The 17,852-nt window shown below is 38.6% G+C and overlaps 1 protein-coding gene across 5 annotated transcripts in view; it reads left to right on the top strand.

Moving 5' to 3' along the window:
• Positions 1 to 17,852, top strand: part of thoc2 (THO complex 2) — a 53,822-nt gene that overhangs the window by 11,562 nt on the left and 24,408 nt on the right. For all 5 annotated transcript variants that reach the window (XM_072913812.1, XM_072913811.1, XM_061962194.1 and 2 more), the window contains exons 3-14: positions 224 to 315; positions 417 to 468; positions 597 to 667; positions 5,584 to 5,705; positions 5,777 to 5,910; positions 6,165 to 6,325; positions 9,002 to 9,094; positions 9,162 to 9,317; positions 9,459 to 9,631; positions 9,713 to 9,908; positions 9,984 to 10,022; positions 10,095 to 10,225. In XM_072913812.1, coding sequence (XP_072769913.1) covers positions 224 to 315; positions 417 to 468; positions 597 to 667; positions 5,584 to 5,705; positions 5,777 to 5,910; positions 6,165 to 6,325; positions 9,002 to 9,094; positions 9,162 to 9,317; positions 9,459 to 9,631; positions 9,713 to 9,908; positions 9,984 to 10,022; positions 10,095 to 10,225 — 1,420 coding nt within the window. The remainder of the gene's footprint in view (positions 1 to 223; positions 316 to 416; positions 469 to 596; positions 668 to 5,583; positions 5,706 to 5,776; positions 5,911 to 6,164; positions 6,326 to 9,001; positions 9,095 to 9,161; positions 9,318 to 9,458; positions 9,632 to 9,712; positions 9,909 to 9,983; positions 10,023 to 10,094; positions 10,226 to 17,852) is intronic.

Below are 17,852 nucleotides of genomic sequence, written 5' to 3'. Positions count from 1 at the left end.
TTTAGCACTTGTCCTGTTAAATATTTGTGTTATTACCATGTCTGTTTATTCACACTAGTAAATGAAGCGGTGTATGAGTAAGTGGTCTTGAGATGCTCATGTGTAGTTGTTTGTGCTCTAGTAGAATACCAAACTGCAAATCCTCAGTCCTAAAGGATTTGTCTTGTGTTGTAGGCAAATGTAGCAGAACTGTAATTAATGTATTTTCTGTTTACCCACTCAGAAATCCAGACAGCCTTATATGAGGTCTGCTGGCAAGTTGTACAGGGTAACCTCAAGTTGGACCTCATCGTGAACGTCCTTGGAGAGATGATGGTATGAGTTTGTGTAAACACGATACAATATTGCAAATGACATGCAGCATTTTCGACTAAAGATGACTAAATTTTTCATTTTTCCTTTGTCTTTTCCAACAGGAACTCCGAGATGACATGACATCAATTTTAGCAGATGTGTTTAGTATTCTAGGTATTGGATTTTATTTGGATTTTTATGTTATTCATTAGGCTAATAAGTCTCATCACTTTCAAAATGTGGCACGCTATAACTGTGTGTGTGTGTGTGTGTGTGTGTATTTGTGTGTTTTTTTGTCGCAGATGTAGAAACTGTTGCACTGGAGGACAAACACAAGCGCGACCAATACATCCAGTTGGTGGGAGCGTGTTTGGTAAGATTATTAAATAATTTCATATGTACCTAATAGAGGTGAAACGATTGATAGATATTCCTAAATTTCAAGTATATCGATCTGTGCTCGGCAAGTTTGCCTTTCTGAAGATAGGTATTGATCCAAAATCGTTTTAGAAGGGAATCGATCAATTTTATTGATACTATAAAAAGGAATACCGGTACATTGGATTTAAGAATGGCAGACTTTATATGAAGTTTAACACTTTTGAAAATAAGGACGTTAAACGTTTTCTGTGATGTCATCAAAACTAAAATGGCAGATAGCTACGGTGGCTCAGAAAGGTCACAACAAATGCACAATATCATTAAATACAACACAACAGCTTTCAGCTGCAGCACGATTGCAAAAGCCATAACTAATACAAACGACACAACACTATAATTTAAAGCCGCAGCACAACTTTAAGCTACAAAAGACGTGACCGTCACATCTGAAGTGAAGTGGAGCAATTTAGGCAAAGCACCGACTTCCGGTACACAACAACATGAAGTGTGACACACAACCCGCAATTTGCAGCCAAGGAGAAGTCATTTAATTACAAACAAATAAATACAAGAGATGGATCAAGGAGACTTTGGAAATTAGGAAGCAAGGGGCCAACACCATCAATAGGGATGAGGAAACCTACATGGCCTAGGACACTGTCCGTCATCTGCAACTCCAGGGGGGAGAACAGATACTGTATGGCTGGGTCAGGAAACTTTATTTAGCAGGTACATCTACTGTTGAAATGTTGGTTACTTTACTTTTATTGAAAATTGATTGAATGTTGAAAATGTGAGCAGAAAAGTTTTCCTCTTGTTAAGTTAACCCAAAGTTTTGGTTGCACTTTATTCAAATAAGATGTGAATGTATTGGCCATTAATTGTTGTTTACTTGTTTGTAAGTATCCATAATTCATTTATATCTAATTACCTTACAAGAAATAACAGGAATAATCGATAATCGATCTCCTGCTGGCCCCACTATGGACTGGACTCTCACACTATTATGTTAGATTCACTATGGACAGGACTCACAATATTATGCTAGATCCACTCGACGCCCATTGCACCGGTAGCCCCGGGGCGGGGGTCCCCACATCTGCGGTCCCCTCCAAGGTTTCTCATTGTCATCCCATTGGGTTAAGTTTTTTCTTGCCCTCATGTGGGATCTCAGCCAAGGATGTCGTCGTGGCAGCCCTTTGAGACACTCATGATTGATTAAACTTTGATTGATTGATTGACTTCGAATATAGGAAACTTCAACTGCAGTGTCCAATATGTAGTATTTTTGCTAAAAAGTTACTGAATTGATTTCAACTCACTAAATTGTTTTAGATGGCATCGTTCTAAAAAAAAGATTGTTCCTAAATCGTATTAGCAATCACAATCATCAAATCGAATCGTTGTTAAAACAAATCGTTAGACCCCTAGTACCTGAGAGAATAACATTTTGCACAGGTTGAAAATAGAATAGATTACACCATTAGGAGTGATATGCTACCCTGCAAAACTTGAAATCCAAGCAAGACCAACAAGATACACTATACTGAAATGCCAAAAGTATTTGCTCATCTACCTGGGGACGGCGTTGCCCAGTTGGGAGAGTGGCCGTGCCAGCAACCTGAGGGTTCATGGTTCCATCCCCACCTTCTACCAACCTAGTCACGTCCGTTGTGTCCTTGAGCAAGACACTTCACCCTTGCTCCTGATGGACGTGGTTAGTGCCTTGCATGGCAGCTCCCGCCATCAGTGTGTGAATGTGGAAATAGTGTCAAAGCGCTTTAAGTACCTTGAAGGTAGAAAAGCGCTATACCCATTTACCATTTACCTGTTTATACATATTAAGTTGAATCCCATTCTTAAGCCTGATGTTAGACCTCTCTTTGCAACTACAGTATATCAGTTCAACTCTTTTGGGGAATGCTTTTCAAAAGGTTTAAGAGTGTGTCTATGAGAACTTTTTACCATTCTTCCAGAAGCACATTGTGAGGTAAAACTAGGGCTCGGCGATGTGGCCTTTTATTAATATCTCGATATTTTTAGGCCATGTCACGATACACGATATATATCTCGATATTTTGCCTTAGCCTTGAATTAACACTTGATGCATATACCGTATTTTCCGCACTATAAGGCGCACCGGATTATTAGCCGCACCTTCTATGAATTACATATTTCATAATTTTGTCCACCAATAAGCCGCCCCGGACTAAAAGCCGCGCCTACGCTGCGCTAAAGTGAATGTCAAAAAAACGCTGCGCTAAAGTGAATGTCAAAAAAACAGTCAGATAGTTCAGTCAAACTTTAATAATATATTGAAAACCAGCGTTCTAACAACTCTGTCCCAAAATGTACAAATGTGCAATCACAAACATAGTAAAATTCAAAATGGTGTAGAGCAATAGCAACATACCGGTAATGTTGCTCGAACGTTAATGTCACAACACACAAAATAAACATAGCGCTCACCTTCTGAAGTTATTCTTCATTCGTAAATCCTTCGAATTCTTCGTCTTCGGTGTCCGAATTGAAAAGTTGCGCTAGCGTGGGATCCAAAATGGCCGGTTCCGTCTCGTAGAAGTCATCGGGAGTCAGTGTCGCTGTTGTTCTGTGAATCCTGCCTTCCGGAAAGCTCGGACCACAGTTGTGACCGAAATATCTGCCCAAGCATTTACGATCCACTGGCAGATGTTGGCGTATGTCGTCCGAGGCTGTCTGCCCGTCTTAGTGAAGGTGTGTTCGCCTTCGGAGCTGTGTGAAAAAAGCCACCCGGCCTCTTCGCGTAAACTTCCCTTAACCACTCGCTCATCTTTTCTTCATCCATCCATCCCTTCGAGTTAGCTTTTATGATGACGCCGGCTGGAAAGGTCTCTTTTGGCAAGGTCTTCCTTTTGAATATCACCATGAGTGGAAGTTAGCATGGCAAGCTAGAACCACAGTGAAGGATGACTTCTCATTCCCTGTGGAGCGAATATTCACCGTACGTGCTCCCGTTCCACAGTGCGGTTCAGTTGCTGTGAAATACGGTAGTAATCCGTGTGCGGATGGAGAGATTGCGTCTTTTTATGACCCGGATCGTTTAGTAGGAGCCATTTTGTGGTCTTTACAGATGTAAACAGGAAATGAAACGTACGGTGATATCCGCGCGTTTTTTCTTCTTCTTCCGGGGGCGGGTGAAGCGCTTCCTGTTCTATGGGGGCGGGTGAAGCGCTTCCTGTTCTATGGGGGCGGGTGCTTTCCTTGGCGGTTGCTTGCGTAGAAGAAGAAGCGCTTCCTGTTCTACCGGGAAAAAAGATGGCGGCTGTTTACCGAAGTTGCGAGACCGAAACTTTATGAAAATGAATCGTAATAAAGCGCACCGGGTTATTAGGCGCACTGTCAGCTTTTGAGAAAAATTGTGGTTTTTAGGTGCGCCTTATAGTGCGGAAAATACGGTAATCACACTAGCATGATGATTCTGTGTCTACATTAAAACATTCTTGTTCATACTGCATTAATATATGCTGATTTTAAACTTTCATGCAGAGAGGCAAATCACAACTAAGTCAATTTACCAAAACTGTATTTATTAAACAGTGGCACAAACATTCATGTAATTTCAAAACAGAAAGTGCAAGATTGTCAAAGACATTTTAAAACAAGCTATTAGTGCACTTTTGTGCATGATGTGTTTCTCAAAGGGCTGCACAAGCCAAAACGACATCCGACATTCGCATCAGATCCCACATTAGGGCAAGAAAAAACTCAACCCAATGGGTGTAATGAGAAACCTTAGAGGGGACCGCAGATGTGGGGTACCCCTCTCCCACCATCCCAACAATTACTAATCGATTTTATAATCGTTCTTGTACGAATTGCCACGCATCTAAAAATAAATTATTTCACCCACCTTTAGTAATCAGTGATGTTGTTGAAGGAAAAAGCGAACGTTGTGATGCATTTGTTAAATTCTTGTTCTGGCGTATGCTTAAATTAAGAATAATACATAAATATTACATGGTATTATAAATATGCCTTTTACTACATTACATATATACTTTCAGTGTGTACATAAAACCTTGATAGAAGTGTTAGGATGTTTTTTTTAGGTACCGGTACTTTATAGGCAGCATAGAGCGGCTCCCATATTCTCCATTGTAAGCTGACTTTTGCTTGCATTTATTTACTGAGTGTGAATGCAATAAAAAAAGAAAAGCATATGTGTGCTTGTCTTACATAAATATTGTGAATTATGGGTCAAATTCCAAAAAAGTGCAATTCCCCTTTAATATGGGTGCTGGGAAAAACAATTGATTCTCACCAGCAACTAGGGAGAAGCTCTGTTGCTGTCGTAAGCTGGCAGTTCCGCCTCCACTCACAGAGAGATTGTGGATGACTGACAAGAGGGTTTACTCCATTCACTTCATTCTACTATTGGACAACCGCGCTCAGGTGCTGAGTGATGCACAGAGTCTTTGCACCCTGTTTAAAAGCGAAAGAGAAAAAACATGGCAATACATCGATACCGGCAAAGTTATCGAGTTCATTTTCTTTTATCATTCGAGTAATTGACTTTTTGATTATTGCCCGAGCCTGTACGTCAGCAGTCAAGAGTAGTTTTAAAATTATGATTTACATGCCAAAAAATATTTTTTGCACAAATGGGTTTGTATCGAGAATATTGTTGAATTGAGGATCAAATTGTAACCTCAATTCAAGTCAAGTAAACATAATGCATAATAGAGGATTTTTTAGGATAAACAAACTTATCTAACATGGAAAGCAACTGGTAAGAAAATCAGTTTGATTACATTTTGCAGTGTAGCTTGTATGAATTGAATAATACAATATCTAGGGTTGTCACATGTAGTAATTGTCTCGGATCGTGTCAAACTGCTAAACACTAATGTACTAACTGGTATTCTTCAGGTTTGTGTTCCAGAGACCATTTTGAAGGAGCGTCTGGATCCAGAAACCCTTGAATCTCTTGGACTTATAAAACAAGCTCATCAGTTTAATCAGAAGATTGTAAAGATCAAGACAAAACTATTGTAAGTAAAGTGCACATAAAGAATACAGATTTGTTTGACCTAGGCTCATTCTACTTGATGATTGTTGACAGTTACAAGCAACAGAAGTTCAACTTGCTAAGGGAGGAAAACGAGGGCTACGCCAAACTAATCACAGAGCTCGGCCAAGACCTGTCTGGTAGCATCACCAGTCACATTGTACTGGAAAGCATCAAGTCACTGATAGGTACAAACTTAGCCTTTTCTTCCTTTCTCAGACTGACAACAGCTAGGGTGTAAAAATAAAGAGCACACAAGTCACATCACAATCCATAGATGCTAGTTTCAGCCACACACAGTGTTGTCATCTGCAGGTAATTCTTGAAACAATTTCTAACAAAGCATTTATATACTGACTCTGGCCTCTATAAAAACACTTAAAATATTTTTGCCAGTTGTGTATTTTGTAATCAACCTTTCCCCCCGCCTCTCTGTCCACAGGATGTTTTAATTTGGATCCCAACCGTGTTTTGGACATAATCCTGGAAGTGTATGAGAGTCGATCAGACCAAGATGAGTTCTTTTTGTCCCTCATCAAGTCCTACATGTGCGAGCCATTGACTCTTTGCCACATCCTTGGCTTTAAATTCAAATTTTATCAGGTAAAAACTTTTGCGTCTGACTGACTCTTGTAATAAAAGCTAGGATAGAGTACCGTACATTAACTATTAGGGGTGTCCCAATACTACTTTTTCACTTCCAATACGATACCAATATTGGAGCCTTGAGTGTTGGCCGATACCGACATTAATTCGATACAATATTATCTGGAATCAATGTATATACTTTTTTTTAAGGTGGTAAGTCATACTTGCCAACCCTCCCGGATTTTCCGGGAGACTCCCGAAATTCAGCGCCTCTCCCGAAAACCTCCCGGGACAAATTTTCTCCCAAAAATCTCCCGAAATTCAGGCGGAGCTGGAGGCCACGCCCCCTCCAGCTCCATGTGGACCTGAGTCCGCTTTCCCACAATATAAAGAACGTCTACAGTAAAGCAGTCCGTCTGCCATAAACAGCAATGTTGTGACACTCTTAAACAGGACAATACTGCCATCTAGTGCATTTGATGAAAGCACTTTTGTGCGTGCCACACAGCAATGCATAATCAGAGACCAGGGTGTTCAGCATGGTTAGAAAGATAGTGACAGAGAATAGAACAAGGATGGACAATTCAACCCTTATCTCAACAATGAGTAGATGAGTGTTATGTGTGTGTATATGTGTAAATAAATGAACACTGAAATTCAAGTATTTCTTTTATTTATATATATATATATATATATATATATATATATATATATATAAATAAAAGAAATACTTGAATTGTTGTTCTGTGAATCCTGCCTTCCGGAAAGCTCGGACCACAGTTTTGACCGAAATATCTGCCCAAGCATTTACGATCCACTGGCAAATGTTGGCGTATGTCGTCCGAGGCTGTCTGCCCGTCTTAGTGAAGGTGTGTTCGCCTTCGGAGCTGTGTGAAAAAAGCCACCCGGCCTCTTCGCGTAAACTTCCCTTAACCACTCGCTCATCTTTTCTTCATCCATCCATCCCTTCGAGTTAGCTTTTATGATGACGCCGGCTGGAAAGGTCTCTTTTGGCAAGGTCTTCCTTTTGAATATCACCATTGGTGGAAGTTAGCATGGCAAGCTAGAACCACAGTGAAGGATGACTTCTCATTCCCTGTGGTGCGAATATTCACCGTACGTGCTCCCGTTCCACAGTGCGGTTCAGTTGCTGTGAAATACGGTAGTAATCCGTGTGCGGATGGAGAGATTGCGTCTTTTTATGAACCGGATCGCTTAGTAGGAGCCATTTTGTGGTCTTTACAGATGTAAACAGGAAATGAAACGTACGGTGATATCCGCGCGTTTTTTCTTCTTCTTCCGGGGGCGGGTAGAAGAAGAAGCGCTTCCTGTTCTATGGGGGCGGATGCTTTCCTTGGCGGTTGCTTGCGTAGAAGAAGAAGCGCTTCCTGTTCTACCGGGAAAAAAGATGGCGGCTGTTTACCGAAGTTGCGAGATCGAAACTTTATGAAAATTAATCGTAATAAAGCGCACCGGGTTATAAGGCGCACTGTTAGCTTTTGAGAAAATTTGTGGTTTTTAGGTGCGCCTTATAGTGCGGAAAATACGGTATGTGGTAAGTTGGAAAAGATTTGCTCAAGTAAAGTTAGTCGAGCAGAAAACAATGTTAGCCATGAATAACACTAATCTTAAAGGTACCGTAAGTAACATTGATTTATATCGCACCTTCTACAGATAAAAGCGACATAGTGCTTCACAGCACACTTCAAAAATTAGAAATTACAAGCAGTAGAAAATGGAGGATGACTATAAAAGACAACAAAAACAGTATTAAAAAACACAAAATACAGTAGAAATTATATAAAATAGAGCAATATTTATGCCATACGTGCATGGTTTGATTTAAAATGTTCAGGACTTAAGCAGACACAAAATATACACAAAATACACATACAAACAGCTACCAATAGGTAAGAAAAGTTGGTTTTGCATGTTTTTATTATATTGTAGTTCGGAATGTTAAAGTTTAGATCAAGTGAAATTTTTTTGAGAACACAGGAAGTACAACAAACACTACTAACCTGATGACAGATGTATGCTTTTGGAGTGGAATGTTAATTTGGGTTTTGGAACATCTAGTGGTCACAGTCAAATTTTTAGTGAATAATGTGGACACGTTTGTTACTGGATACTTTCTTATACAGTTTTTCCCTCGAGACTTTGTATCTATACGTAATATTCAACTAATTATTTTGTACTTGTTTATATTGACAAATGTAGTGTTTGAGACGGCAATATTAATCAATTAAGGACACCTATTACATACTACTAGCTTGTGTTCTTAGCTATTCTGTGCAGTAGCTGCTAGTTCCTAGTAGCCTATAGTGTACCATGTTTACCTTTTGTAAATGTTACTAAAGTAAAAGGAAAGATCACAGTTGTGTGCGTATTGGAGGACATTTAGATGTTAACTGACTGTCCAGTTTGCACAAGTAAACACGCTGCAGGATTCCTTGTATCGGAGCTTATATTAAAGATTTTTTAAATACAACCCGATATCAGTCAATACTTGCTTTTTGCTGATATCGGACCGATAGCAATATCAAATCAGGACACCCCTATTAACTATCACAAACCCGAATCGCATAAGTATTTTCCAGTGACTTTCTTGCCATTTTCCCTTGTACCAGAGCAAAACTAATTAAGATTCTACACTGACTTTGTCATGTTGTTCTATCATTTCTCTGTCAGGAACCAAATGAGGAAACTCCTAAGTCTTTGTATCACATTGCTGCTGCTTTGCTTCATCACAACCTGATTGATTTGGAGGATCTTTATGTACATGTAAGGAAAAGGAGAACCGTATGTCAGCCTAGACGCACGTAACATAACTCCTGACATGTCATTTCAGCTTTTGCCAGTAGATGCTACAATTGTAGAAGAACACAAACGAGTTATTTCAGAGGCCAAACAGATTGCCCGCAGGCTAGTCATGGTTGTGGTGCCTTCAGAAAAAAGTGAAGACAAGGAAAAAGAGAAAGACAAGGAAGAAGAGAAAACTGAGCAGGTATTTATTTGGCACTTCAATTGTATGTTTCAGCATGCTGTAACTGTTTACATGTAGTTAGCTGATAGGAATAAAAAGTGAATGTTGCAGACCATGGCATATTTCAGTTCTGACAGTAATATGCTTTTTCTGCCTTCCTAGCCTCTTGACAACCAGAAACTCGGTTTGTTGGAAGCACTTCTCAGGATTGGAGACTGGCAGCATGCTCTGTGTATAATGGACCAGTTGCCTTCCTTTTATGCTACTTCGCATAAGTCCATTGCACTGGCACTCTGCCAGCTGTTACACCTGACAGTGGATCCTCTTTACCGCGGGTACACATTTTTTTTCCGGTTTCATTTAATGCACCTGTTTGACCAGACAGAGAGTTGAATACATTTGCCTGTTCTCCACAGGTCTGGCCTCCCAAAAGGTGCGAGGGGACGCGTGACGCATCCACTGAAGAACAAGCGGGTACCACGCCCAGCAGAGAGCTTTGAAGACTTGCGCAGGGACACATTTGGCATGCTCGGTTACCTGGGCCCTCACCTTGCTCACGACCCCATCCTCTTTGCCAAGATTGTACGCCTTGGCAAGGCTTTCATGAAAGAGGTAGACTATTGCATAACTGCATTTTTATAGGTGCACTTGCTTATCATTTTTATTATGCATGTCCTTTATTTACAGTACCAATGCAGCAACAGCTCAGATGTCAAAGACAAAATGGTAAGTGTTATTTTCTCTAGTATATGCTACATAACTGAGGTTGTGATTCACACGTGTTTTTATTGGCCCCAGGAAACACTTTTAAGTTGCTTCCTGAGCATTGCAGACCAGGTGCTGCTACCATCCCTTTCTCTGATGGATTGTAACGCTTGTATGTCTGAGGAGCTTTGGGGTCTCTTTAAGCTCTTTCCCTACCATCACAGGTGAGACGCGTGCACATCACTGAGTACAGGGTTTATGCAAACAAGGTGTCAAATAATAAGACTTACAGGCAATGTTAGGGATGGGCAATATGGCCTAAGATTTATATGGCGATACATATTGCAGCCTCCTGCACTAACAATTTATATAGGAATATATTGTTTGGTTTATAAAATAATAGAACCATTTCAAAGTGGGTTACAAAGGCTCTTAATTTGGCTGCTGATGTATGTGTTAATAGTGCCATTTACGGTTATTTTCTCAAAACTACTATTAATCTACTTGTGAAGTCACTGTTAATAGCTGGTTACTAGCTACACTTAGGTTAAAATGTAAGAAGCACTTATTTTTCTATTGTTTGGATACCTTGCAATAGTTTTGTCTAGGGACTTATTTTCCGAGTTTGTATACAGAATCTTTAAAGATTTTGTGGTATCGATGTTGATCTAATCACAGAAATATTGACCATAAAATAATAATATTAGGGCGATTAAAATGTTTAATTGCATTGTTCACAATTAACTCAAAATTAATCGCGATTAATCACAGAGCCTTATATGCATTATATGCAAAATGCCCGGAGTTCTCTGCACAAAAACAATCCACGTCTTTACAGAGAGAACGCACAACGAGCCTGAGCTAGCTAACTTTTGTGTTGTATTAGCTAATGCTAATTTATCCAGTTAATCTGAAAGACCGTGCTAGCTGCTTATTTTATTGTATCAATGCCGTTTAATGACCTTGTGCCGATGTAGATACTGATCTCTTATCAGTGCAATGTGTATCAAATCATCCCAAAAGTCATGACGTAGTACGACCCTCCCTAGTGTGCCTCTGATTGGCTCGCCATTGTTTGACCATGTCTGCACGCTCTGGCTGCAGTGCCCTCTGCTGGTTGTTCAGGGGAGTGTGTAGGTCACATTTATTTGTTCATCTGGTTTGTGGGAGGAATGTCTCAGACACAAAAGCAAAAAAGCGATCCACATATGCAAATTCAATACAAATACAAAATCAAGCATATTTATAGTCAAATCTCAAAAATATATTTACAAATACACGTTTATACAAATTCTTGATTTGTTTGTCACATTTTTATATTTATACATTTTTTTCGTATATATTTTCAAATCTCAAAAATATATTTACAAATACGTGTTTATACAAATTATTTGTATATCACATTTGTATTTGTATTTCTATATTTAATAATATATGCATATGTATTAATATCATATTGAAGTATATATATATATATAAGTTGATGTGAGATAATTCTACTTCCGTAGTTAATGGTGTTCATATTGCTGCATGACAAAGTTTTAACCTTCTCTATTAACTAATAAAATGTAATATTGAGCCTGCTAATCATTCTGTAATTGAGGACTCGACCAGAACATGTTATTAAAGAATTAACAAAATATTTTAGCCAGCCAGAAAAATCCCCCCAACCCCATTTGCCCTCATATTCCTCAACTGATGTACGAGCATTTCATTAGGTGCAAATATCACAGAATAACATTACGAAACATCTCTGACAAAGCATGATCGTAATGTAAGACATTTGTATTTTGTTAATGTCAGGGTTTCCCCTAAATTGCCAAAATACCTGTGGCGGAGGACGTGTTTAGGAGTGTGGTCGATATGACGTCATCGCATGATTTGCTATGATGCATATATTCTTTAAAAAAGCTAAAAAAAATGCGAATATACATTTAGAACAAATGTTATTATAATTATTGTATTCTCATATATTTTTTCTTACATCGTTGTTCTATTTTTAAATTGTTGCTGCTTATTCTACAATGTACTTTGTTGAGAATTGTATTTTTGATTTTTTAAGTGATTTTTCTACTACTTTTAGTCACTCTTTCTTTAACAAAAAGGATTGGCAACAAATCTAGCATCTTTCTTTGGTGTTATTGGCGACTGTACTCGTGTTAAGAGACTCTTTACTTCTGTCGCTCCATGTCCGTGAGAAAAAGCAAGTAGCAGAGTGTCTGATGTCCAGGGTTCGTACGGGTGCTTAAAAACCTTGAAAATGCTTGAATTTTAATGTTGTGTTTTCAAGGTTTGAAAAATGCTTGAATTTTGGGTGAAGTGCTTGTAAATGCTTGGAAATGTTCATCACATTTCTCGGCAGTGTGACTCAATAGGCTAATTATAAAATGGAAAGAAAATAAAGTTTCTTAAAAATGAAAGCTACACACTTGATACGTTGGCTTTGCGTGAGCCCTTACATTAGGTTGTGTCGCCCCAAGAGGACAGTGGTGCATCGGTCCATCATGTTGTCGTTTTAATCAGTGACGTGCTATCAGGGGAGGCAAGGGAGGCATGAGATGTTCAAAAACAAAGTAATAAAATAAAATAAAATAAAATATGTTTGGGTTTACCGCGCCTACCGCCCGAATGCAGCTGAGATAGGCTCCAGCACCCCCCGTGGCCCTGAAAGGGATAAGCGGTAGGAAATGGATGGATGAATGTTTCTCTTTTGGTCTATGCTTTCTATGTGATTTTGGTGTGGTTCCTGTATATTTTGATAATTTTCATGGTCAAAATCGCAGAAATTCTGTGTTTCCTGATCATAATAACGCGGTAGACGAGAAATGAGGCAGACACAGGTGGTGGCTCCACGGCTACACACAAAGTGTATTGAGCGTATGCGTGCAAGGGGGCGTGTGCTTGTTGCCACGGGGAAAAGGCAGGCCATGAGGCAGCAAGTACCTCTGCCTCACAGTAGGGGGCGATATATTGTCAACTTGCATTTCAATGCCTCAGCAGTACTCTGACTCGCCACACTGGGAGAAGTGGGGGTGCTCAAGCTAGCAGACACATGTCTCTCCAGCGGAAGCCATCCCCCTTTTTTTTTTAAACTATTTATAACAAACATGCCATTTTTATTAGAGTAAGCCAGCGTTTTTTGTCAGATACAAAAATATTGTTTCATTGCATGGAATGAAATTGAATTAAATGAATGTGTCTGCCAATATGGAGGATTATATACTGTATCCAAGATTAAATACCTCTCTAAACTGGACTTTAAGACAAAATGAATGTGATCATACAAAGTACGTTTTCATGGAGGATAAATACAGAAAGGTAAGATACATTCACAATACTTGATTTATTTTGTTAAAAGCAAATGAGACCAAAGTATTGAACAACAACTTTATCAAATACTTTTTGGACCCATTTATCATATCATATAATATCATTATGATAACGTTCTTATGAAAGCGAATAACTACCTTCTTTTTCCAGTTACTCTAATGTGCAACCTAAATCAACAATGATTAGAGTTGCACATATGAATTTAAGTAAAAAGAAGAAGAAGAAAAACTCAAAGTATCTATGCCTCACCTGGTGTTTAGCTCACCGCACGTCACTGGTTTTAATGAACATTGGATGGAAAATGACAAATACAAACTTTGGATAAAACGTGGACCAAATCCACGTGTAACCTGCTACAAAGTATTTTATATTTTAATTTTAATTTTTTATTCAAACATAAAAGATCACTAATGTTTGTGGAAGTTCTTATTAATTTGCACTTTTTGGACTTGTTTGCACTGTGAAGGTCATATGTAATTTGTAACCTTTTGCACAACATAGAGCTCAGTTAATGTGAATGATTTTTAGATTTTATACTACATGGTTTGATGTATTTTCTGCTTCATTATTTTGGTTGTCTATTTACCTTGTCTGACTACTCAGTTAAAGCAAACAAGTTACATTTTGTCGTTTTGGTTAATTGCATTAAAATGGTTACATTATTGGACTTGTTTGTACTGTAAAGGTCATATAATGAATAATTTGTAACCTTTTTCACAACTTAGAGCTGAGATAATAGGAATGATTTTGTAGGATTTACACAACATGGTTGTATGCATTTCTTGCTCTATTATTTTTGTTGTCTACTTAACTTGTCTGGCTACTTCAGTGAAAGCAAAAAAGTTAACTTTTGTCTTTTTGTTAATTTGTTATCATAGCCACAGTTATAAGGCTACATATGCTTAATGACAGGTGACTGAGGTGTTGTGAAACAAACAAAATATTTTCCTTTAATTTATTATCCTTATATTATTAATGTGGAACAGTTTTGTTAATAAATGAGTGAAATTGACATTTTGTTGCAATTATATCATACTGTCCAAACATTTTATTTAAAAAAAATAAACACCTAAATATCTGCTTGACTTACGATTCCAAAGCAAGTTATCCATCAAATCTTACACTGAAAAAATGGCAATAGATTCTAGGCTAAAATTTACGGTGCGAGTATTTACATCACATTATGTAGTTTAAAAAGCACAAATACGGTGTGAATCAATCCGCGCTGTTCGATGTCATTGAGTGCTGCAAGTAAGAAAAAGAACAATAAATTTGGAAAAGCAACACAAATGGAGACACGTTTGCAAACACCAATGAAATTGAATAGTCTACAGAAACACTGCTTCATTTTCTATGCTCCATTCAGTTAATGATAACTGCTGGTTCAATGTTAGGCTTAGGTTTTAGCAGATTTTTCATATTTTTCCTACAGACAGCATTTGGTGACCTCAAACAACAAGGCTATGGATTGATTCACACTGGTTTTCGCCTTTTAAAGGGGACTGGAAAAACTGGAAAATGTATCTTGAAAGTCCTTAAGTGCTTGAATTTGGCCATGGAAAAGGTGTACGAACCCTGGATGTCACACTTGCTTTTTGGTGCTAAGAGCCTTTATCTCATCAAAAGCCGCCAGTGTCCTTAAATTGTGAAGATTGCTGTCCGCGAGTATATCTCAAATATAATAAAGTACGCTGCCTCCGCTCCAGGCAACCACGTGTGTATAGCTTATGCCATCACGTCGGTTTCGAAGCACTGTTCTGGTGATTAAAGTACGTCTTTTTCCGGCCAATTTTTCGGTGCCTCATTAGTAGTGTGCAAATAATAAACTATATATAGCCATTTGTGCTGTAATTACCTGCTGGTGTTAATGTGTATGTTTGTGTGTTATGATGGTCATTTTTGCCATGGTCTGTGAACACTGTCGGCGGACAATGAAGAAGTGTTGTGTGTCTCGGAGTGAAGCATGGAGGCAGACGTGTGTGCACGGAGGAAATACTTGTTGGAATTGGGCCCGTTGTTATCATAAAATTGGCAATAAAAGCTAAAAAGAAAGTCAGACTTTGTTTTCTTCTGAACGTTACAATACATTATATTACTTTATTTTGTTGTGTGGTGGCTAATAAGAAGGAGAAACCCTTAATGTACGGTAGTTAAACCAGATGTACCTGTATAGCGTAGCACTTTTATTTTGTGAGCCGTAAAAGTGTGTGATTGTTTTGAGAAAGTGTCATGACATGTTTTAATGTCGGATCAACAGTTTGCAATAAAAAAAAGTATCTTTTCGACATCCTGTCGACCGTCTTTCATTTCTGTTAAGCTTTTATGTCATATGTTTTCTGTTTAAACTGTCACAGTAACAATCTAAATGTTATGTTATGACTGCACCTTAATCGTAATCTGAACACGGAAGTGAAACACCACCCACCTCTGAACGGCACGCGCACCAGGCGTTTGCTGCAGGGATGTCGCCTCTTCTCACGACGAAAAATAGTCCTTTCTTGTTGTGAGAACAGCTTACCATGGCTTTGAACCTGATCTTTCCATAAAGTAGACTTTCTTATGTCCATTTCTGCTCGTTTGTGGCTCAGCAGTAGCAAGTGAACTGCAGCCAAGTTCACCCCGCTACAGCATGGCCCGAGTAGCAAAAAGGAAGTGTTCGCATTAATCGCCCATTAAAAAAAGTTAGTGCTTTTATTGAAATTTATAGGTAATGCATCTTTATCGCGTTAACTTTGACAGCTCTATTAATAATACATTTGATAAATAAGTGCCCATCAAAAACCTAAATACACTTTGCAATATACAGATAAAATAATTGAAAGGATAATGATAAAATCAATATGTAACAAACAAAGGACCGTGTAGAGACCGTTACAGTGATTATGCAATTTTGAACATGTGGGTTTTGAGTCTCGATTTGACTGTATAAAGGAAGTCAATATTGCGGATGTCAGATGGTAGAGAGCTTCAGAGTTTTGGATCAGAGTGCCTAAGATCTCTATTCCCCATTATGAGTGAGGCGGGTTGATGGCACAGCAAGGTTGATGAAAGAGTAGGATCTGAGGGAGTGCACTGGAGTAACGATGCGGAGGAGGTCAGACAAATAAAGGAGAGGTGAAGTTGTTCATGGCCTTGAAGGGATGGACAAGAATTTTGTCGTCAATTCTTTGCCTGATCGGGAGCCAATTAAGTTTTTGCAGGATCTGTTTGATGTGATGAAATATGGAGGTTTTGGTTATGGCCCCGGCGGCAAAGTAATGAACCAGTTGGAGCTTGTGGAGGGAGTTTGGAGAAGGCCAAATAGTAGGGAATTTCAGTAATCGATACAGGAGGTGACCAGACTGAACAAGATTGGAGGCAAATTGAACAGTAAGAGAGGGGCAAAGCCGGTTAATATATCTAGATGGAAATAAGAATGAGTAATGTTATTGATGTGAGAGAGGGGCAGAGCCGGTTAATATTATCTAGATGGAAATAAGCAGAGCGAGTGATGTTATTGATGTGAGCTTGGAGTGACAGTGTGCTATCTAAGATGACACTCAGACTATAATACTTACTATTAACATTTGTGTCGGTCCGCCTACCGCTGAGAGTTCTATTTTATCTGTTAACGCTGGATAACATGGCTAATTGTATCCTCATCTGACGTTTATTGTAGCATGTTTATCTGTTCTCGTCCTTCAGTGGTACTTGTAATAAACATAGCTTATTTGCTACCATGGAGGCAAGGATTGCTGACTTAGAAGCAGCTTTGCACTGCTGAGGGACATTAGCCTCTAGTTTGCTATCAAAGACGCATCAGTGGACGGCGCTGCTGCTATTTACATCTATTCTCGTCTTCAGTTCTTGTTGAGTTGGTAAACAATAGCAAAAAAACAACAAAATATTTTTTTAACCAAAAATATCGATCCAACTACTGTAGTATCGATAATACATGGATATTAATTATACTTAGTATTAGGACTGGGCGATATGGCAAATAAAAAAAAATCACGATTAATAATTTTCGTATCATCCGATCTCGATTTATATATCACAATTTGTTTTTTTTGTCAGATTAAAGCAGATTGTCCCGTGCATGATTATATATACCGTATTTTTTGGACTATAAGTCGCAGTTTTTTTCATAGTTTGGCCGAGGGTACGACTTATACTCAGGAGCGACTTATGTGTGACGTTATTAACACATTACCGTAAAATATCAAAAAATATTATTTAGCTCAGTCACGTAAGAGACTAGACGTATAAGATTTCATGGGATTTAGCGATTAGGAGTGACAGATTGTTTGGTAAACGTATAGCATGTTCTATATGTTATAGTTATTTGAATGACTCTTACCATAATATGTTACGTTAACATACCAGGCACGTTCTCAGTTGGTTATTTATGCCTCATATAACGTACACTTATTCAGCCTGTTGTTCACTATTCTTTATTTATTTTAAATTGCCTTTCAAATGTCTATTCTTGGTGTTGGGTTTTATCAAATAAATTTCCCCCAAAAATGCGACTTATACTCC

The sequence above is a fragment of the Nerophis lumbriciformis genome, linkage group LG09 (genome assembly GCF_033978685.3).
Source record: "Nerophis lumbriciformis linkage group LG09, RoL_Nlum_v2.1, whole genome shotgun sequence".
Lineage (NCBI taxonomy): Eukaryota > Metazoa > Chordata > Actinopteri > Syngnathiformes > Syngnathidae > Nerophis > Nerophis lumbriciformis.
This window is presented reverse-complemented; position numbering and strand designations above follow the sequence as displayed.